The sequence below is a fragment of the Oncorhynchus nerka genome, linkage group LG3 (assembly GCF_034236695.1).
Source record: "Oncorhynchus nerka isolate Pitt River linkage group LG3, Oner_Uvic_2.0, whole genome shotgun sequence".
Lineage (NCBI taxonomy): Eukaryota > Metazoa > Chordata > Actinopteri > Salmoniformes > Salmonidae > Oncorhynchus > Oncorhynchus nerka.
Window position 1 is genome coordinate 1,762,696 of NC_088398.1, and position 23,814 is coordinate 1,786,509.

A 23,814-nucleotide genomic window follows, 5' to 3' on the forward strand; every position below is an offset into this window, starting at 1 on the left:
CGTTGACAGTCTCTCTCTAGTCATGGTTTTAAATGTTCTGATATCTTTGCTGTATGCGTTGACAGTCTCTCTCTAGTCATGGTTTTAAATGTTCTGATATCTTTGCTGTATGCGTTGACAGTCTCTCTATAGTCATGGTTTTAAATGTTCTGATATCTTTGCTGTATGCGTTGACAGTCTCTCTCTAGTCATGGTTTTAAATGTTCTGATATCTTTGACAGTTTCTCTCTAGTCATGGTTTTAAATGTTCTGATATCTTTGCTGTATGCGTTGACAGTCTCTCTCTAGTCATGGTTTTAAATGTTCTGATATCTTTGACAGTTTCTCTCTAGTCATGGTTTTAAATGTTCTGATATCTTTGACAGTTTCTCTCTAGTCATGGTTTTAAATGTTCTGATATCTTTGCTGTATTCGTTGACAGTCTCTCTCTAGTCATGGTTTTAAATGTTCTGATATCTTTGCTGTATGCGTTGACAGTCTCTCTCTAGTCATGGTTTTAAATGTTCTGATATCTTTGACAGTCTCTCTCTAGTCATGGTTTTAAATGTTCTGATACCTTTGACAGTTTCTCTCTAGTCATGGTTTTAAATGTTCTGATATCTTTGACAGTTTCTCTCTAGTCATGGTTTTAAATATTCTGATATCTTTGACAGTCTCTCTCTAGTCATGGTTTTAAATGTTCTGATATCTTTGCTGTATGCGTTGACAGTCTCTCTCTAGTCATGGTTTTAAATGTTCTGATATCTTTGCTGTATGCGTTGACAGTCTCTCTCTAGTCATGGTTTTAAATGTTCTGATACCTTTGACAGTCTCTCTCTAGTCATGGTTTTAAATGTTCTGATATCTTTGACAGTCTCTCTCTAGTCATGGTTTTAAATGTTCTGATATCTTTGCTGTATTCGTTGACAGTTTCTCTGTAGTCATGGTTTTAAATGTTCTGATATCTTTGACAGACTCTCTCTAGTCATGGTTTTAAATGTTCTGATATCTTTGCTGTATTCGTTGACAGTCTCTCTCTAGTTATGGTTTTACATGTTCTGATATCTTTGCTGTATTCGTTGACAGTTTCTCTCTAGTCATGGTTTTAAATGTTCTGATATCGTTGACAGTCTCGCTCTAGTCATGGTTTTAAATGTTCTGATATCTTTGCTGTATTCGTTGACAGTCTCTCTCTTGTCATGGTTTTAAATGTTCTGATATCGTTGACAGTCTCTCTTTAGTCATGGTTTTAAATGTTCTGATATCTTTGCTGTATTCGTTGACAGTCTCTCTCTAGTCATGGTTTTAAATGTTCTGATATCTTTGACAGTCTCTCTCTAGTCATGGTTTTAAATGTTCTGATATCTTTGCTGTATTCGTTGACAGTCTCTCTCTAGTCATGGTTTTAAATGTTCTGATATCTTTGCTGTATTCGTTGACAGTCTCTCTCTAGTCATGGTTTTAAATGTTCTGATATCTTTGCTGTATTCGTTGACAGTCTCTCTCTAGTCATGGTTTTAAATGTTCTGATATCTTTGCTGTATTCGTTGACAGTCTCTCTCTAGTCATGGTTTTAAATGTTCTGATATCGTTGACAGTCTCTCTCTAGTCATGGTTTTAAATGTTCTGATATCTTTGCTGTATGCGTTGACAGTCTCTCTCTAGTCATGGTTTTAAATGTTCTGATATCGTTGACAGTCTCTCTCTAGTCATGGTTTTAAATGTTCTGATATCTTTGACAGTCTCTCTCTAGTCATGGTTTTAAATGTTCTGATATCTTTGCTGTATTCGTTGACAGTCTCTCTCTAGTCATGGTTTTAAATGTTCTGATATCGTTGACAGTCTCTCTCTAGTCATGGTTTTAAATGTTCTGATATCTTTGCTGTATGCGTTGACAGTCTCTCTCTAGTCATGGTTTTAAATGTTCTGATATCTTTGACAGTCTCTCTCTAGTCATGGTTTTAAATGTTCTGATATCTTTGACAGTCTCTCTCTAGTCATGGTTTTAAATGTTCTGATATCTTTGACAGTCTCTCTCTAGTCATGGTTTTAAATGTTCTGATATCGTTGACAGTCTCTCTCTAGTCATGGTTTTAAATGTTCTGATATCTTTGCTGTATTCGTTGACAGTCTCTCTCTAGTCATGGTTTTAAATGTTCTGATATCTTTGACAGTCTCTCTCTAGTCATGGTTTTAAATGTTCTGATATCTTTGCTGTATTCGTTGACAGTTTCTCTCTAGTCATGGTTTTAAATGTTCTGATATCTTTGCTGTATGCGTTGACAGTCTCTCTCTAGTCATGGTTTTAAATGTTCTGATATCTTTGACAGTCTCTCTCTAGTCATGGTTTTAAATATTCTGATATCTGACAGTCTCTCTCTAGTCATGGTTTTAAATGTTCTGATATCTTTGCTGTATTCGTTGACAGTCTCTCTCTAGTCATGGTTTTAAATGTTCTGATATCTTTTGACAGTTTCTCTCTAGTCATGGTTTTAAATGTTCTGATATCTTTGACAGTCTCTCTCTAGTCATGGTTTTAAATGTTCTGATATCTTTGCTGTATGCGTTGACAGTCTCTCTCTAGTCATGGTTTTAAATGTTCTGATATCTTTGACAGTCTCTCTCTAGTCATGGTTTTAAATGTTCTGATATCTTTGCTGTATGCGTTGACAGTCTCTCTCTAGTCATGGTTTTAAATGTTCTGATATCTTTGCTGTATGCGTTGACAGTCTCTCTCTAGTCATGGTTTTAAATGTTCTGATACCTTTGACAGTCTCTCTCTAGTCATGGTTTTAAATGTTCTGATATCTTTGACAGTCTCTCTCTAGTCATGGTTTTAAATGTTCTGATATCTTTGACAGTCTCTCTCTAGTCATGGTTTTAAATGTTCTGATATCTTTGCTGTATTCGTTGACAGTCTCTCTCTAGTCATGGTTTTAAATGTTCTGATATCTTTGACAGTCTCTCTCTAGTCATGGTTTTAAATGTTCTGATATGTTTGACAGTCTCTCTCTAGTCATGGTTTTAAATGTTCTGATATCTTTGCTGTATTCGTTGACAGTCTCTCTCTAGTCATGGTTTTACATGTTCTGATATCTTTGCTGTATTCGTTGACAGTTTCTCTGTAGTCATGGTTTTAAATGTTCTGATATCTTTGCTGTATTCGTTGACAGTCTCTCTCTAGTCATGGTTTTACATGTTCTGATATCTTTGCTGTATTCGTTGACAGTTTCTCTCTAGTCATGGTTTTAAATGTTCTGATATCGTTGACAGTCTCTCTCTAGTCATGGTTTTAAATGTTCTGATATCTTTGACAGTCTCTCTCTAGTCATGGTTTTAAATGTTCTGATATCGTTGACAGTCTCTCTCTAGTCATGGTTTTAAATGTTCTGATATCGTTGACAGTCTCTCTCTAGTCATGGTTTTAAATGTTCCGATATCTTTGCTGTATTCGTTGACAGTCTCTCTCTTGTCATGGTTTTAAATGTTCTGATATCGTTGACAGTCTCTCTCTAGTCATGGTTTTAAATGTTCTGATATCTTTGCTGTATTCGTTGACAGTCTCTCTCTAGTCATGGTTTTAAATGTTCTGATATCTTTGACAGTCTCTCTCTAGTCATGGTTTTAAATGTTCTGATATCGTTGACAGTCTCTCTCTAGTCATGGTTTTAAATGTTCTGATATCTTTGCTGTATTCGTTGACAGTCTCTCTCTAGTCATGGTTTTAAATGTTCTGATATCTTTGACAGTCTCTCTCTAGTCATGGTTTTAAATGTTCTGATATCTTTGCTGTATTCGTTGACAGTTTCTCTCTAGTCATGGTTTTAAATGTTCTGATATCTTTGCTGTATTCGTTGACAGTCTCTCTCTAGTCATGGTTTTAAATGTTCTGATATCTTTGCTGTATGCGTTGACAGTCTCTCTCTAGTCATGGTTTTAAATGTTCTGATATCTTTGCTGTATTCGTTGACAGTCTCTCTCTAGTCATGGTTTTAAATGTTCTGATATCTTTTGACAGTTTCTCTCTAGTCATGGTTTTAAATGTTCTGATATCTTTGACAGTCTCTCTCTAGTCATGGTTTTAAATGTTCTGATATCTTTGCTGTATGCGTTGACAGTCTCTCTCTAGTCATGGTTTTAAATGTTCTGATATCTTTGACAGTCTCTCTCTAGTCATGGTTTTAAATGTTCTGATATCTTTGCTGTATGCGTTGACAGTCTCTCTCTAGTCATGGTTTTAAATGTTCTGATATCTTTGACAGTCTCTCTCTAGTCATGGTTTTAAATGTTCTGATATCTTTGCTGTATTCGTTGACAGTCTCTCTCTAGTCATGGTTTTAAATGTTCTGATATCTTTGACAGTCTCTCTCTAGTCATGGTTTTAAATGTTCTGATATCTTTGCTGTATTCGTTGACAGTCTCTCTCTAGTCATGGTTTTACATGTTCTGATATCTTTGCTGTATTCGTTGACAGTTTCTCTGTAGTCATGGTTTTAAATGTTCTGATATCTTTGACAGACTCTCTCTAGTCATGGTTTTAAATGTTCTGATATCTTTGCTGTATTCGTTGACAGTCTCTCTCTAGTCATGGTTTTAAATATTCTGATATCTTTGACAGTCTCTCTCTAGTCATGGTTTTAAATGTTCTGATATCTTTGCTGTATTCGTTGACAGTCTCTCTCTAGTCATGGTTTTAAATGTTCTGATATCTTTTGACAGTTTCTCTCTAGTCATGGTTTTAAATGTTCTGATATCTTTGACAGTCTCTCTCTAGTCATGGTTTTAAATGTTCTGATATCTTTGCTGTATGCGTTGACAGTCTCTCTCTAGTCATGGTTTTAAATGTTCTGATATCTTTGACAGTCTCTCTCTAGTCATGGTTTTAAATGTTCTGATATCTTTGCTGTATGCGTTGACAGTCTCTCTCTAGTCATGGTTTTAAATGTTCTGATATCTTTGCTGTATGCGTTGACAGTCTCTCTCTAGTCATGGTTTTAAATGTTCTGATACCTTTGACAGTCTCTCTCTAGTCATGGTTTTAAATGTTCTGATATCTTTGACAGTCTCTCTCTAGTCATGGTTTTAAATGTTCTGATATCTTTGACAGTCTCTCTCTAGTCATGGTTTTAAATGTTCTGATATCTTTGCTGTATTCGTTGACAGTCTCTCTCTAGTCATGGTTTTAAATGTTCTGATATCTTTGACAGTCTCTCTCTAGTCATGGTTTTAAATGTTCTGATATCTTTGCTGTATTTTGACAGTCTCTCTCTAGTCATGGTTTTAAATGTTCTGATATCTTTGCTGTATTCGTTGACAGTTTCTCTGTAGTCATGGTTTTAAATGTTCTGATATCTTTGACAGACTCTCTCTAGTCATGGTTTTAAATGTTCTGATATCTTTGCTGTATTCGTTGACAGTCTCTCTCTAGTCATGGTTCTACATGTTCTGATATCTTTGCTGTATTCGTTGACAGTTTCTCTGTAGTCATGGTTTTAAATGTTCTGATATCTTTGACAGACTCTCTCTAGTCATGGTTTTAAATGTTCTGATATCTTTGCTGTATTCGTTGACAGTCTCTCTCTAGTCATGGTTTTACATGTTCTGATATCTTTGCTGTATTCGTTGACAGTTTCTCTCTAGTCATGGTTTTAAATGTTCTGATATCGTTGACAGTCTCTCTCTAGTCATGGTTTTAAATGTTCTGATATCGTTGACAGTCTCTCTCTAGTCATGGTTTTAAATGTTCTGATATCGTTGACAGTCTCTCTCTAGTCATGGTTTTAAATGTTCTGATATCTTTGCTGTATTCGTTGACAGTCTCTCTCTAGTCATGGTTTTAAATGTTCTGATATCTTTGACAGTCTCTCTCTAGTCATGGTTTTAAATGTTCTGATATCTTTGCTGTATTCGTTGACAGTTTCTCTCTAGTCATGGTTTTAAATGTTCTGATATCTTTGCTGTATTCGTTGACAGTCTCTCTCTTGTCATGGTTTTAAATGTTCTGATATCGTTGACAGTCTCTCTCTAGTCATGGTTTTAAATGTTCTGATATCTTTGCTGTATTCGTTAACAGTCTCTCTCTAGTCATGGTTTTAAATGTTCTGATATCTTTGACAGTCTCTCTCTAGTCATGGTTTTAAATGTTCTGATATCGTTGACAGTCTCTCTCTAGTCATGGTTTTAAATGTTCTGATATCTTTGCTGTATTCGTTGACAGTCTCTCTCTAGTCATGGTTTTAAATGTTCTGATATCTTTGACAGTCTCTCTCTAGTCATGGTTTTAAATGTTCTGATATCTTTGCTGTATTCGTTGACAGTTTCTCTCTAGTCATGGTTTTAAATGTTCTGATATCTTTGCTGTATTCGTTGACAGTCTCTCTCTAGTCATGGTTTTAAATGTTCTGATATCTTTGCTGTATGCGTTGACAGTCTCTCTCTAGTCATGGTTTTAAATGTTCTGATATCTTTGACAGTCTCTCTCTAGTCATGGTTTTAAATATTCTGATATCTTTGACAGTCTCTCTCTAGTCATGGTTTTAAATGTTCTGATATCTTTGCTGTATTCGTTGACAGTCTCTCTCTAGTCATGGTTTTAAATGTTCTGATATCTTTTGACAGTTTCTCTCTAGTCATGGTTTTAAATGTTCTGATATCTTTGACAGTCTCTCTCTAGTCATGGTTTTAAATGTTCTGATATCTTTGCTGTATGCGTTGACAGTCTCTCTCTAGTCATGGTTTTAAATGTTCTGATATCTTTGACAGTCTCTCTCTAGTCATGGTTTTAAATGTTCTGATATCTTTGCTGTATGCGTTGACAGTCTCTCTCTAGTCATGGTTTTAAATGTTCTGATATCTTTGCTGTATGCGTTGACAGTCTCTCTCTAGTCATGGTTTTAAATGTTCTGATACCTTTGACAGTCTCTCTCTAGTCATGGTTTTAAATGTTCTGATATCTTTGACAGTCTCTCTCTAGTCATGGTTTTAAATGTTCTGATATCTTTGACAGTCTCTCTCTAGTCATGGTTTTAAATGTTCTGATATCTTTGCTGTATTCGTTGACAGTCTCTCTCTAGTCATGGTTTTAAATGTTCTGATATCTTTGACAGTCTCTCTCTAGTCATGGTTTTAAATGTTCTGATATGTTTGACAGTCTCTCTCTAGTCATGGTTTTAAATGTTCTGATATCTTTGCTGTATTCGTTGACAGTCTCTCTCTAGTCATGGCTTTACATGTTCTGATATCTTTGCTGTATTCGTTGACAGTTTCTCTGTAGTCATGGTTTTAAATGTTCTGATATCTTTGACAGACTCTCTCTAGTCATGGTTTTAAATGTTCTGATATCTTTGCTGTATTCGTTGACAGTTTCTCTGTAGTCATGGTTTTAAATGTTCTGATATCGTTGACAGTCTCTCTCTAGTCATGGTTTTAAATGTTCTGATATCTTTGACAGTCTCTCTCTAGTCATGGTTTTAAATGTTCTGATATCGTTGACAGTCTCTCTCTAGTCATGGTTTTAAATGTTCTGATATCGTTGACAGTCTCTCTCTAGTCATGGTTTTAAATGTTCTGATATCTTTGCTGTATTCGTTGACAGTCTCTCTCTTGTCATGGTTTTAAATGTTCTGATATCGTTGACAGTCTCTCTCTAGTCATGGTTTTAAATGTTCTGATATCTTTGCTGTATTCGTTGACAGTCTCTCTCTAGTCATGGTTTTAAATGTTCTGATATCTTTGACAGTCTCTCTCTAGTCATGGTTTTAAATGTTCTGATATCTTTGCTGTATTCGGTGACAGTCTCTCTCTAGTCATGGTTTTAAATGTTCTGATATCTTTGCTGTATTCGTTGACAGTCTCTCTCTAGTCATGGTTTTAAATGTTCTGATATCGTTGACAGTCTCTCTCTAGTCATGGTTTTAAATGTTCTGATATCGTTGACAGTCTCTCTCTAGTCATGGTTTTAAATGTTCTGATATCGTTGACAGTCTCTCTCTAGTCATGGTTTTAAATGTTCTGATATCTTTGCTGTATTCGTTGACAGTCTCTCTCTAGTCATGGTTTTAAATGTTCTGATATCTTTGCTGTATGCGTTGACAGTCTCTCTCTAGTCATGGTTTTAAATGTTCTGATATCTTTGCTGTATGCGTTGACAGTCTCTCTCTAGTCATGGTTTTAAATGTTCTGATACCTTTGACAGTCTCTCTCTAGTCATGGTTTTAAATGTTCTGATATCTTTCTGTATTTGACAGTCTCTCTCTAGTCATGGTTTTAAATGTTCTGATATCTTTGACAGTCTCTCTCTAGTCATGGTTTTAAATGTTCTGATATCTTTGCTGTATTCGTTGACAGTCTCTCTCTAGTCATGGTTTTAAATGTTCTGATATCTTTGACAGTCTCTCTCTAGTCATGGTTTTAAATGTTCTGATATGTTTGACAGTCTCTCTCTAGTCATGGTTTTAAATGTTCTGATATCTTTGCTGTATTCGTTGACAGTCTCTCTCTAGTCATGGTTTTACATGTTCTGATATCTTTGCTGTATTCGTTGACAGTTTCTCTGTAGTCATGGTTTTAAATGTTCTGATATCTTTGACAGACTCTCTCTAGTCATGGTTTTAAATGTTCTGATATCTTTGCTGTATTCGTTGACAGTCTCTCTCTAGTCATGGTTTTACATGTTCTGATATCTTTGCTGTATTCGTTGACAGTTTCTCTCTAGTCATGGTTTTAAATGTTCTGATATCGTTGACAGTCTCTCTCTAGTCATGGTTTTAAATGTTCTGATATCTTTGACAGTCTCTCTCTAGTCATGGTTTTAAATGTTCTGATATCGTTGACAGTCTCTCTCTAGTCATGGTTTTAAATGTTCTGATATCGTTGACAGTCTCTCTCTAGTCATGGTTTTAAATGTTCCGATATCTTTGCTGTATTCGTTGACAGTCTCTCTCTTGTCATGGTTTTAAATGTTCTGATATCGTTGACAGTCTCTCTCTAGTCATGGTTTTAAATGTTCTGATATCTTTGCTGTATTCGTTGACAGTCTCTCTCTAGTCATGGTTTTAAATGTTCTGATATCTTTGACAGTCTCTCTCTAGTCATGGTTTTAAATGTTCTGATATCGTTGACAGTCTCTCTCTAGTCATGGTTTTAAATGTTCTGATATCTTTGCTGTATTCGTTGACAGTCTCTCTCTAGTCATGGTTTTAAATGTTCTGATATCTTTGACAGTCTCTCTCTAGTCATGGTTTTAAATGTTCTGATATCTTTGCTGTATTCGTTGACAGTTTCTCTCTAGTCATGGTTTTAAATGTTCTGATATCTTTGCTGTATTCGTTGACAGTCTCTCTCTAGTCATGGTTTTAAATGTTCTGATATCTTTGCTGTATGCGTTGACAGTCTCTCTCTAGTCATGGTTTTAAATGTTCTGATATCTTTGACAGTCTCTCTCTAGTCATGGTTTTAAATATTCTGATATCTTTGACAGTCTCTCTCTAGTCATGGTTTTAAATGTTCTGATATCTTTGCTGTATTCGTTGACAGTCTCTCTCTAGTCATGGTTTTAAATGTTCTGATATCTTTTGACAGTTTCTCTCTAGTCATGGTTTTAAATGTTCTGATATCTTTGACAGTCTCTCTCTAGTCATGGTTTTAAATGTTCTGATATCTTTGCTGTATGCGTTGACAGTCTCTCTCTAGTCATGGTTTTAAATGTTCTGATATCTTTGACAGTCTCTCTCTAGTCATGGTTTTAAATGTTCTGATATCTTTGCTGTATGCGTTGACAGTCTCTCTCTAGTCATGGTTTTAAATGTTCTGATATCTTTGCTGTATGCGTTGACAGTCTCTCTCTAGTCATGGTTTTAAATGTTCTGATACCTTTGACAGTCTCTCTCTAGTCATGGTTTTAAATGTTCTGATATCTTTGACAGTCTCTCTCTAGTCATGGTTTTAAATGTTCTGATATCTTTGACAGTCTCTCTCTAGTCATGGTTTTAAATGTTCTGATATCTTTGCTGTATTCGTTGACAGTCTCTCTCTAGTCATGGTTTTAAATGTTCTGATATCTTTGACAGTCTCTCTCTAGACATGGTTTTAAATGTTCTGATATGTTTGACAGTCTCTCTCTAGTCATGGTTTTAAATGTTCTGATATCTTTGCTGTATTCGTTGACAGTCTCTCTCTAGTCATGGTTTTACATGTTCTGATATCTTTGCTGTATTCGTTGACAGTTTCTCTGTAGTCATGGTTTTAAATGTTCTGATATCTTTGACAGACTCTCTCTAGTCATGGTTTTAAATGTTCTGATATCTTTGCTGTATTTGACAGTCTCTCTCTAGTCATGGTTTTAAATGTTCTGATATCTTTGCTGTTGACAGTTTCTCTGTAGTCATGGTTTTAAATGTTCTGATATCTTTGACAGACTCTCTCTAGTCATGGTTTTAAATGTTCTGATATCTTTGCTGTATTCGTTGACAGTCTCTCTCTAGTCATGGTTTTAAATGTTCTGATATCTTTGCTGTATTCGTTGACAGTTTCTCTCTAGTCATGGTTTTAAATGTTCTGATATCTTTTGACAGTCTCTCTCTAGTCATGGTTTTAAATGTTCTGATATCTTTTGACAGTCTCTCTCTAGTCATGGTTTTAAATGTTCTGATATCTTTGCTGTATTCATTGACAGTCTCTCTCTAGTCATGGTTTTAAATGTTCTGATATCTTTGACAGTCTCTCTCTAGTCATGGTTTTAAATGTTCTGATATCTTTGCTGTATTCGTTGACAGTTTCTCTCTAGTCATGGTTTTAAATGTTCTGATATCTTTGCTGTATTCGTTGACAGTCTCTCTCTTGTCATGGTTTTAAATGTTCTGATATCGTTGACAGTCTCTCTCTAGTCATGGTTTTAAATGTTCTGATATCTTTGCTGTATTCGTTGACAGTCTCTCTCTAGTCATGGTTTTAAATGTTCTGATATCTTTGACAGTCTCTCTCTAGTCATGGTTTTAAATGTTCTGATATCTTTGACAGTCTCTCTCTAGTCATGGTTTTAAATGTTCTGATATCTTTGCTGTATTCGTTGACAGTCTCTCTCTAGTCATGGTTTTACATGTTCTGATATCTTTGCTGTATTCGTTGACAGTTTCTCTGTAGTCATGGTTTTAAATGTTCTGATATCTTTGACAGACTCTCTCTAGTCATGGTTTTAAATGTTCTGATATCTTTGCTGTATTCGTTGACAGTCTCTCTCTAGTCATGGTTCTACATGTTCTGATATCTTTGCTGTATTCGTTGACAGTTTCTCTGTAGTCATGGTTTTAAATGTTCTGATATCTTTGACAGACTCTCTCTAGTCATGGTTTTAAATGTTCTGATATCTTTGCTGTATTCGTTGACAGTCTCTCTCTAGTCATGGTTTTACATGTTCTGATATCTTTGCTGTATTCGTTGACAGTTTCTCTCTAGTCATGGTTTTAAATGTTCTGATATCGTTGACAGTCTCTCTCTAGTCATGGTTTTAAATGTTCTGATATCGTTGACAGTCTCTCTCTAGTCATGGTTTTAAATGTTCTGATATCTTTGCTGTATTCGTTGACAGTCTCTCTCTAGTCATGGTTTTAAATGTTCTGATATCTTTGACAGTCTCTCTCTAGTCATGGTTTTAAATGTTCTGATATCTTTGCTGTATTCGTTGACAGTTTCTCTCTAGTCATGGTTTTAAATGTTCTGATATCTTTGCTGTATTCGTTGACAGTCTCTCTCTTGTCATGGTTTTAAATGTTCTGATATCGTTGACAGTCTCTCTCTAGTCATGGTTTTAAATGTTCTGATATCTTTGCTGTATTCGTTGACAGTCTCTCTCTAGTCATGGTTTTAAATGTTCTGATATCTTTGACAGTCTCTCTCTAGTCATGGTTTTAAATGTTCTGATATCGTTGACAGTCTCTCTCTAGTCATGGTTTTAAATGTTCTGATATCTTTGCTGTATTCGTTGACAGTCTCTCTCTAGTCATGGTTTTAAATGTTCTGATATCTTTGACAGTCTCTCTCTAGTCATGGTTTTAAATGTTCTGATATCTTTGCTGTATTCGTTGACAGTCTCTCTCTAGTCATGGTTTTAAATGTTCTGATATATTTGACAGTCTCTCTCTAGTCATGGTTTTAAATGTTCTGATATCTTTGCTGTATTCGTTGACAGTTTCTCTCTAGTCATGGTTTTAAATGTTCTGATATCTTTGCTGTATTCGTTGACAGTCTCTCTCTAGTCATGGTTTTAAATGTTCTGATATCTTTGCTGTATGCGTTGACAGTCTCTCTCTAGTCATGGTTTTAAATGTTCTGATATCTTTGACAGTCTCTCTCTAGTCATGGTTTTAAATATTCTGATATCTTTGACAGTCTCTCTCTAGTCATGGTTTTAAATGTTCTGATATCTTTGCTGTATTCGTTGACAGTCTCTCTCTAGTCATGGTTTTAAATGTTCTGATATCTTTTGACAGTTTCTCTCTAGTCATGGTTTTAAATGTTCTGATATCTTTGACAGTCTCTCTCTAGTCATGGTTTTAAATGTTCTGATATCTTTGCTGTATGCGTTGACAGTCTCTCTCTAGTCATGGTTTTAAATGTTCTGATATGTTTGACAGTCTCTCTCTAGTCATGGTTTTAAATGTTCTGATATCTTTGCTGTATGCGTTGACAGTCTCTCTCTAGTCATGGTTTTAAATGTTCTGATATCTTTGCTGTATGCGTTGACAGTCTCTCTCTAGTCATTGTTTTAAATGTTCTGATACCTTTGACAGTCTCTCTCTAGTCATGGTTTTAAATGTTCTGATATCTTTGACAGTCTCTCTCTAGTCATGGTTTTAAATGTTCTGATATCTTTGACAGTCTCTCTAGTCATGGTTTTAAATGTTCTGATATCTTTGCTGTATTCGTTGACAGTCTCTCTCTAGTCATGGTTTTAAATGTTCTGATATCTTTGACAGTCTCTCTCTAGTCATGGTTTTAAATGTTCTGATATGTTTGACAGTCTCTCTCTAGTCATGGTTTTAAATGTTCTGATATCTTTGCTGTATTCGTTGACAGTCTCTCTCTAGTCATGGCTTTACATGTTCTGATATCTTTGCTGTATTCGTTGACAGTTTCTCTGTAGTCATGGTTTTAAATGTTCTGATATCTTTGACAGACTCTCTCTAGTCATGGTTTTAAATGTTCTGATATCTTTGCTGTATTCGTTGACAGTTTCTCTGTAGTCATGGTTTTAAATGTTCTGATATCGTTGACAGTCTCTCTCTAGTCATGGTTTTAAATGTTCTGATATCTTTGACAGTCTCTCTCTAGTCATGGTTTTAAATGTTCTGATATCGTTGACAGTCTCTCTCTAGTCATGGTTTTAAATGTTCTGATATCGTTGACAGTCTCTCTCTAGTCATGGTTTTAAATGTTCTGATATCTTTGCTGTATTCGTTGACAGTCTCTCTCTTGTCATGGTTTTAAATGTTCTGATATCGTTGACAGTCTCTCTCTAGTCATGGTTTTAAATGTTCTGATATCTTTGCTGTATTCGTTGACAGTCTCTCTCTAGTCATGGTTTTAAATGTTCTGATATCTTTGACAGTCTCTCTCTAGTCATGGTTTTAAATGTTCTGATATCTTTGCTGTATTCGTTGACAGTTTCTCTCTAGTCATGGTTTTAAATGTTCTGATATCTTTGACAGTCTCTCTCTAGTCATGGTTTTAAATATTCTGATATCTTTGACAGTCTCTCTCTAGTCATGGTTTTAAATGTTCTGATATCTTTGCTGTATTCGTTGACAGTCTCTCTCTAGTCATGGTTTTAAATGTTCTGATATCTTTTGACAGTTTCTCTCTAGTCATGGTTTTAAATGTTCTGATATCTTTGACAGTCTCTCTCTAGTCATGGTTTTAAATGTTCTGATATCTTTGCTGTATGCGTTGACAGTCTCTCTCTAGTCATGGTTTTAAATGTTCTGATATCTTTGACAGTCTCTCTCTAGTCATGGTTTTAAATGTTCTGATATCTTTGCTGTATGCGTTGACAGTCTCTCTCTAGTCATGGTTTTAAATGTTCTGATATCTTTGCTGTATGCGTTGACAGTCTCTCTCTAGTCATGGTTTTAAATGTTCTGATACCTTTGACAGTCTCTCTCTAGTCATGGTTTTAAATGTTCTGATATCTTTGACAGTCTCTCTCTAGTCATGGTTTTAAATGTTCTGATATCTTTGACAGTCTCTCTCTAGTCATGGTTTTAAATGTTCTGATATATTTGCTGTATTCGTTGACAGTCTCTCTCTAGTCATGGTTTTAAATGTTCTGATATCTTTGACAGTCTCTCTCTAGTCATGGTTTTAAATGTTCTGATATCTTTGACAGTCTCTCTCTAGTCATGGTTTTAAATGTTCTGATATGTTTGACAGTCTCTCTCTAGTCATGGTTTTAAATGTTCTGATATCTTTGCTGTATTCGTTGACAGTCTCTCTCTAGTCATGGCTTTACATGTTCTGATATCTTTGCTGTATTCGTTGACAGTTTCTCTGTAGTCATGGTTTTAAATGTTCTGATATCTTTGACAGACTCTCTCTAGTCATGGTTTTAAATGTTCTGATATCTTTGCTGTATTCGTTGACAGTTTCTCTGTAGTCATGGTTTTAAATGTTCTGATATCGTTGACAGTCTCTCTCTAGTCATGGTTTTAAATGTTCTGATATCTTTGACAGTCTCTCTCTAGTCATGGTTTTAAATGTTCTGATATCGTTGACAGTCTCTCTCTAGTCATGGTTTTAAATGTTCTGATATCGTTGACAGTCTCTCTCTAGTCATGGTTTTAAATGTTCTGATATCTTTGCTGTATTCGTTGACAGTCTCTCTCTTGTCATGGTTTTAAATGTTCTGATATCGTTGACAGTCTCTCTCTAGTCATGGTTTTAAATGTTCTGATATCTTTGCTGTATTCGTTGACAGTCTCTCTCTAGTCATGGTTTTAAATGTTCTGATATCTTTGACAGTCTCTCTCTAGTCATGGTTTTAAATGTTCTGATATCTTTGCTGTATTCGTTGACATTCTCTCTCTAGTCATGGTTTTAAATGTTCTGATATCTTTGCTGTATTCGGTGACAGTCTCTCTCTAGTCATGGTTTTAAATGTTCTGATATCTTTGCTGTATTCGTTGACAGTCTCTCTCTAGTCATGGTTTTAAATGTTCTGATATCGTTGACAGTCTCTCTCTAGTCATGGTTTTAAATGTTCTGATATCGTTGACAGTCTCTCTCTAGTCATGGTTTTAAATGTTCTGATATCGTTGACAGTCTCTCTCTAGTCATGGTTTTAAATGTTCTGATATCTTTGCTGTATTCGTTGACAGTCTCTCTCTAGTCATGGTTTTAAATGTTCTGATATCTTTGCTGTATTCGTTGACAGTCTCTCTCTAGTCATGGTTTTAAATGTTCTGATATCTTTGCTGTATTCATTGACAGTCTCTCTCTAGTCATGGTTTTAAATGTTCTGATATCTTTGCTGTATTCGTTGACAGTCTCTCTCTAGTCATGGTTTTAAATGTTCTGATATCTTTGCTGTATGCGTTGACAGTCTCTCTCTAGTCATGGTTTTAAATGTTCTGATATCTTTGACAGTCTCTCTCTAGTCATGGTTTTAAATGTTCTGATATCGTTGACAGTCTCTCTCTAGTCATGGTTTTAAATGTTCTGATATCTTTGACAGTTTCTCTCTAGTCATGGTTTTAAATGTTCTGATATCTTTGCTGTATTCCTTGACAGTTTCTCTCTAGTCATGGTTTTAAATGTTCTGATATCGTTGACAGTCTCTCTCTAGTCATGGTTTTAAATGTTCTGATATCTTTGACAGTTTCTCTCTAGTCATGGTTTTAAATGTTCTGATATCTTTGACAGTCTCTCTCTAGTCATGGTTTTAAATGTTCTGATATCTTTGCTGTATTCGTTGACAGTCTCTCTCTAGTCATGGTTTTAAATGTTCTGATATCTTTGCTGTATGCGTTGACAGTCTCTCTCTAGTCATGGTTTTAAATGTTCTGATATCTTTGACAGTCTCTCTCTAGTCATGGTTTTAAATGTTCTGATATCGTTGACAGTCTCTCTAGTCATGGTTTTAAATGTTCTGATATCGTTGACAGTCTCTCTCTAGTCATGGTTTTAAATGTTCTGATATCTTTGACAGTCTCTCTCTAGTCATGGTTTTAAATGTTCTGATATCGTTGACAGTCTCTCTCTAATCATGGTTTTAAATGTTCTGATATCGTTGACAGTCTCTCTCTAGTCATGGTTTTAAATGTTCTGATATCTTTGACAGTCTCTCTCTAGTCATGGTTTTAAATGTTCTGATATCGTTGACAGTCTCTCTCTAGTCCTGGTTTTAAATGTTCTGATATCTTTGCTGTATGCGTTGACAGTCTCTCTCTAGTCATGGTTTTAAATGTTCTGATATCTTTGACAGTCTCTCTCTAGTCATGGTTTTAAATGTTCTGATATCTTTGCTGTATTCGTTGACAGTCTCTCTCTAGTCATGGTTTTAAATGTTCTGATATCTTTGCTGTATTCGTTGACAGTCTCTCTCTAGTCATGGTTTTAAATGTTCTGATATCTTTGCTGTATTCTTTGCCAGTCTCTCTCTAGTCATGGTTTTAAATGTTCTGATATCTTTGCTGTATTCGTTGACAGTTTCTCTCTAGTCATGGTTTGAAACGTTTTGAAATCTCACAGTATTACACACCGGGAAGGCAGTGTTTGTATGAAATGGTAACAGCCTCCCTACCCAGCCGGCGCGCAGGGCAACACAGGGCTTTATCGTTGGCTTTTTTACACAAATGTTTGGCGATTGACTAGAAATACCTTGGAGATGGACAAGTCGATCGATCAGTTTGTCAGAATACTGCTGTGACAAAAAGGGGAGGGGTCAGAATACGGCTGTGACAAAAAGGAGAGATGTCAGTATTCTGCTGTGATAAAAAGGGGAGATATCAGAATACTGCTGTGATAAAAAGGGGAGGGGTCAGAATACTGCTGTGATAAAAAGGGGATATGTCAGAATACTGCTGTGATAAAAAGGGGATATGTCAGAATACTGCTGTGATAAAAAGGGGAGATGTCAGAATACTGCTGTGATAAAAAGGGGAGATGTCAGAATACTGCGGTGATAAAAAGGGGAGATGTCAGAATACTGCTGTGATAAAAAGGGGAGATGTCAGAATACTGCTGTGATAAAAAGGGGAGATGTCAGAATACTGCTGTGATAAAAAGGGGAGATGTCAGAATACTGCTGTGATAAAAAGGGGAGATGTCAGAATACTGCTGTGATAAAAAGGGGAGATGTCAGAATACTGCTGTGATAAAAAGGGGAGATGTCAGAATACTGCTGTGATAAAAGGGGAGATGTCAGAATACTGCTGTGATAAAAGGGGAGATGTCAGAATACTGCTGTGATAAAAAGGGGAGATGTCAGAATACTGCTGTGATAAAAAGGGGAGATGTCAGAATACTGCTGTGATAAAAAGGGGATATGTCAGAATACTGCTGTGATAAAAAGGGGATATGTCAGAATACTGCTGTGATAAAAAGGGGAGATGTCAGAATACTGCTGTGATAAAAAGGGGAGATGTCAGAATACTGCTGTGACAAAAAGGGGAGGGGTCAGAATACTGCTGTGACAAAAAGGGGAGGGGTCAGAATACTGCTGTGACAAGAAGGGGAGGGGTCAGAATACTGCTGTGACAAAAAGGGAGGGGTCAGAATACTGCTGTGACAAAAAGGAGGGGTCAGAATACTGCTGTCAAAGAAGGGAGGGGTCAGAATACTGCTGTGACAAAAGGGGAGGGGTCAGAATACTGCTGTCAAAGAAGGGAGGGGTCAGAATACTGCTGTGATAAAAAGGGGAGGGGTCAGAATACTGCTGTGATAAAAAGGAGGGGTCAGAATACTGCTGTGATAAAAGGGGAGGGGTCAGAATACTGCTGTGATAAAAGGGGAGGGGTCAGAATACTGCTGTGATAAAAGGGGAGGGGTCAGAATACTGCTGTGATAAAAGGGGAGGGGTCAGAATACTGCTGTGATAAAAGGGGAGGGGTCAGAATACTGCTGTGATAAAAGGAGGGGTCAGAATACTGCTGTGATAAAAAGGGAGGGGTCAGAAAATTGCTGTGATAGAAAGGGGAGGGGTCAGAATACTGCTGTGACAGAAAGGGGAGGGGTCAGAATACTGCTGTGACAAAAAGGGGAGGGGTCAGAATACTGCTGTGATAAAGGGAGGGGTCAGAATACTGCTGTGATAAAAAGGGGAGATGTCAGAATACTGCTGTGACAAAAAGGGGAGATGTCAGAATACTGCGGTGACAAAAAGGAGGGGTCAGAATACTGCTGTCAAAGAAGGGAGGGGTCAGAATACTGCTGTGATAAAAGGGGAGGGGTCAGAATACTGCTGTGATAAAAGGGGAGGGGTCAGAATACTGCTGTGATAAAAAGGGGAGGGGTCAGAATACTGCTGTGATAAAAGGGGAGGGGTCAGAATACTGCTGTGATAAAAGGAGGGGTCAGAATACTGCTGTGATAAAAGGAGGGGTCAGAATACTGCTGTGATAAAAGGGGAGGGGTCAGAATACTGCTGTGATAAAAGGAGGGGTCAGAATACTGCTGTGATAAAAGGGGAGGGGTCAGAAAATTGCTGTGATAGAAAGGGGAGGGGTCAGAATACTGCTGTGACAGAAAGGGGAGGGGTCAGAATACTGCTGTGACAAAAAGGGGAGGGGTCAGAATACTGCTGTGATAAAGGGAGGGGTCAGAATACTGCTGTGATAAAAAGGGGAGATGTCAGAATACTGCTGTGACAAAAAGGGGAGATGTCAGAATACTGCGGTGACAAAAAGGGGAGGGGTCAGAATACTGCTGTGACAAAAGGGGAGGGGTCAGAATACTGCTGTGATAAAGGAGGGAGGGGTCAGAATACTGCTGTGATAAAAAGGGGAGGGGTCAGAATACTGCTGTGATAAAAGGGGGAGGGGTCAGAATACTGCTGTGATAAAAGGGGGAGGGGTCAGAATACTGCTGTGATAAAAAGGGGAGAGGTCAGAATACTGCTGTGATAAAAAGGGGAGGGGTCAGAATACTGCTGTGATAACAGGAGTGATGAAGTTAGGACCTGAGGAAGAGGGACAATTACAGAGCTATACAGAGAATCAAATTAAATGTTATTGGACTAACAGTGAAATGCTTACTTACAGTGCCTTTTCCATTAATGCAGAGTTAAAAATAAGATAAATAGTAATGATTCACGAGGAATAAAAACACGAAGTGAATAACAAATAAAGACTCAAATAACATGTCTACATACAGTACAGGAGGTACCAGTACTGAGTCAATGTGCAGGTGTACGAGGTAACTGAGGTAGTCATGTACTGAACATACCGGTAGGGGTAAACTGACGAGGCAGAGAGAGCAGAATGGTGGAGCGAGAGAAGGAGAATGATGAAAGAAAAGGATATGAAAAAAGGATGCCCTCCATCACAAACATTTTGATTTGAGCTAGGAGGAAGAGATGAGGTGGAGGAGAACATCAAAGGTGAGATGAAGAGCAGAACGTCCCCAGCTACCTCTGGTAGACCGAGGAAATATGGAAACGGATGTAGGGAGACGTTAGAGAGCTCTACATACTGGTTTCACACAGAAGAGCCTATGAGTGAGAGAGAGAGAGATGAAAAAGAGGAGTTTACTCACTGGGCTCACAGCACACTGTGACTCGCAGCTTCATGCAGGGCAGCGGGGAGCTTTCCCCTGTAGGCAATGCTGGAGAGAGAGAGACAGAGAGAGAGAGAGACAGAAAGAGAGAGACAGACAGAGAGACAGACACAGAGAGACAGACACAGAGAGACAGACACAGAGAGACAGACACAGAGAGACAGACACAGAGAGACAGACACAGAGAGACAGACACAGAGAGACAGACACAGAGAGACAGACAGAAAGAGACAGAGAGAGAGAGATTATCTACCTCACTTGCTTTGGCAATGTTAACACGTTTCCCATGCCAATAAAGCCCTTTAATTGAATTGAATTGAATTGAGACAGAGAGAGAGACAGAGAGAGAGAGAGACAATGGCTCCTCTTGCAGCCAAATATGTATTTTCCTGCCATAGCCTGAGGGACACTGAATAATAACATCTGCATAGTAAACAGTAACTTACTTATTATTACTATTATTGTTATGACTATAATTATTAATGTTTATCATTCCAAATATGGGTGGTAATGGTAGTGATAACAGTTTAGTGATGGTAGTAGTAGTCGTAGTAATGATGATTGTAGTTGTAGTACTGATATAAAGAAGAAGATGACCGTTATTTAGTTATAAGTTAGTTATAGTTTCATTTTCCATAATTTTACTATTGACTGTTACCATTTTATTGTTATTATTTTTGTATTTAATTTTGTATTATTATTTACTACCATTTTATATTATTATTTACTATCATTTATAATTTTGTTACAATGTATATTGTATACATTGTTTCTTTGGCAATATTGACACAATGTTTTTCATGCCAATAAAGCAGCTTGAATTTGAATTTGAGAGACAGAGAGAGAGACAGAGAGAGAGATTGCCTTGTTACAGTAAAGCTATGTGTGAAGTGTTGGGCGTTGGAGATTTTCAACCCTTCATGTATTTGACAATAATATAGAATGTGTCACCATATGACATCACCCTTCACCAACCAGCAGGACTAAGCTGGATTTAGTTAATATGAAAGAAACCACAGAAAAGGTTTTCTATTTGGAAACTCCAGCAGACAGCAACCACTACAGGGGTCAAAGGGGACTGACTGACACAATGGATTGTGGGAGTCAAGGTGTTTCCTGTTTGGCAGCTGCTGTCAGAGTTAAGCGACAGAAACACAGTCACTATCTGGTCGTCTGGAGCTCAGTTGGTAGAGCATGACGCTTGCAGGACAGTGGGTTTGATTCCCGGGACCCGCCCTATGTAAAATGTATGTACGCAGGACTCCGTCACTTCAGATAAGAGTCTTCTAAATGGCATATATTATATTAAGGAGGATGCTAACTTATACTTTCAAGTTCAAACAGCCACCTCTAATCTTAAGCCTCAACATAACCAAACAAAAGCTTGTCTACTTGCTCGTCAGTTCTGAGAATGCTGTTCCTTCTAGCAATGCCATCTAGTGACTACAGATCACTGGGCTGATTGACGCGGATGCTATGTGAGCTGTCAGTGTGGATCACTATAAGAGACAGACTGAAACAGCTAATACTATTGTCGTGTCCCCAGTCAAAAGCATTATACTGTCCCTATGGCCTGGCCCTTTCACCCAGCCAGACGGTTGGACAAACTTCAAGCGTTATCTTTGATGTGGACAATACACACACAGACAGCCAGGCCCACTGGGGTAGTTCCAGGGGAGGAGGCTATTGTTGTGTTCTCCAGCCCTGCACAGACACAATGGCCCAGTGCTGTGTGTGTGTGTGTGTGTTCTCTCATGTCCTGACAACGCTCCATTGTCCCGCAGACCGCAATAGTAATTTATGTAAAGATTCTTTCCCTCAGTCTCTCATCCATTATTTTCCTCTCCCTTTTCCCTCCCTTTTGTTGCTCCCCTTTTCTTTCTCCCTGTGGATTCCACTCATCCCCCCTCTCTCCCCCCCTCCCTTCCTGTACTATCAGACTCTCCCCTCTTTCATTCCACTCATCCCCCCTCTCCCCCTCCCTTCCTGTACTATCAGACTCTCCCCTCTTTCATTCCACTCATCCCCCTCTCTCCCCCTCCCTTCCTGTACTATCAGACTCTCCCCTCTTTCATTCCACTCATCCCCCTCTCTCCCCCCTCCCTTCCTGTACTATCAGACTCTCCCCTCTTTCATTCCACGCTTCTCCTCCTACGGCTGCTTTAAAAGCATGTGTTTTTCTTGCCCCTCTTTTGGTTGGACAGAGACCAGGAGTTGTAAAGACAGTAAGAAACGGATTTTAGGGCACCAAACCTTCCCCTTTCCAATGTGTCAAGTAATTATCTTTTTGTTTTCTCATGATTTGGTTGGGTCTAATTGTGCTGCTGTCCTGGGGCTCTGTGGGGTGTGTTTGTGAACAGAGCCCCAGGACCAGCTTGCTTAGGGGACTCTTCTCCAGGTTCATCTCTCTGTAGGTGATGGCTTTGTTATGGAAGGTTTGGGAATCGCTTCCTTTTAGGTGGTTATAGAATGTAACGTCTCTTTTCTGGATTTTGATCATTAGCGGGTATCGGTGTTTTACGGAGGATAGTTTTGCAGAATTCTGCATGCAGAGTCTCAATTTGGTGTTTTTCCCATTTTGTGAAGTCTTGGTTGATGAGCGGACCTCAGACCTCAGAGCCCATTGCCCTTTATGGTTGTATGACTGATTTAAGTATTTTTAGCCAGATCCTAATTAGTATGTTGAATTTAGTGTTCCTTTTGATGACATAGAATGCCCTTCTTGCCTTGTCTCTTAGATCGTTCACAGCTTTGTGGAAGTTACCTGTGGCGCTGATGTTTAGGCAAAGGTATGTATAGTTTTTTGTGTGCTCTAGGGCAACAGTGTCTAGATGGAATTTGTATTTGTGGTCCTGGTGACTGGACCTTTTTTGGAACACCATTATTTTGGTCTTACTGAGATTTACTGTCAGGGCCCAGGTCTGACAGAATCTGTGCAGAATATCTAGGTGCTGCTGATGGCCCTCCTTGGTTGGAGACAGAAGCACCAGATCATCAGGAAACAGTAGACATTCCTCCCTCCCCCTCTACTTTCTCTGCCTCCCTTGCTCCCACTCTCCCTCCTCCAGCGGTTGGAGAAAAATGAGAGAGGAAGACAGAAATAGGAAGTAGTGGGAAAAGAGGAAACCCAAGTTATCACACAGATTTACTTACACACACACACACCCACTCACCCACCCACCCACTCACCCACCCACCCACTCACAGCTGTAGTAGTAGTGGTGTCCGGGGAGGAACTCGAAGCCCAGAGAGAAGGGGGTGAAGCGCTGGATCTTCTCTGAGAAGCGGACAGGGCCGAAGGGGGCACGGGGGCTGTTACACTCCCACCTCTTGATGGCCCCCTGGGTCTCCACACAGCCCTTGAACCCCCCCTCAGCCACCAGGTACAGGGTCAGGCTGTCTGGTGGGGCCTGGGGGTAGGCCTCCTCACTGGGGGGAGACAGGTGAGGGTAGTGGGGGCAGTAGATATCCAGGTAGTCATTCAGATTCACCTGGATGGACAGATCCCCTCCCGTCAACCTGAGACAGAAGGAAAGGGAGAGAGACAGAAGGAAAGGGAGAGAGACAGAAGGAAAGGGAGAGAGACAGAAGGAAAGGGAGAGAGAGTGAGAGAGAGAGAGACAAGGAAAGGGAGAGAAAGGGAGAGACAAGAAAAGGGAGAGACAAGGAAAGGGAGAGAAAGGGAGAGAAAGGGAGACAAGGAAAGGGAGGCAAGGAAAGGGAGACAAGGAAAGGGAGACAAGGAAAGGGAGACAAGGAAAGGGAGACAAGGAAAGGGAGACAAGGAAAGGGAGAGAGAATGAGAGACATGGAAAGGGAGAGAGAATGAGAGACAAGGAAAGGGAGAGAGAATGAGAGACAAGGAAAGGGAGAGAGAATGAGAGACAAGGAAAGGGAGAGAGAATGAGAGACAAGGAAAGGGAGAGAGAATGAGAGACAAGGAAAGGGAGAGAAAGGGAGAGAGAAGGAAAGGGAGAGACAGAAGGAAAGGGAGAGAAAGAAGGAGAGACAAGGAAAGGGAGAGAAATGGAAAGGGAGAGAAAGGGAGAGAGAAGGAAAGGGAGAGACAAG

At 38.3% G+C, this 23,814-nt stretch overlaps 1 protein-coding gene across 1 annotated transcript in view; it reads right to left on the reverse strand.

Annotated features, from left to right (window-relative positions):
* Positions 1-23,814, reverse strand: part of LOC115124676 (ephrin-A4-like) — a 123,309-nt gene that overhangs the window by 24,138 nt on the left and 75,357 nt on the right. The window contains exons 2-3 of the mRNA XM_065007009.1: positions 22,949-23,262; positions 19,723-19,791 (exon numbers count right to left, since the gene is read on the reverse strand). Of these exons, the coding sequence (XP_064863081.1) occupies positions 19,723-19,791; positions 22,949-23,262 (383 nt within the window). The remainder of the gene's footprint in view (positions 1-19,722; positions 19,792-22,948; positions 23,263-23,814) is intronic.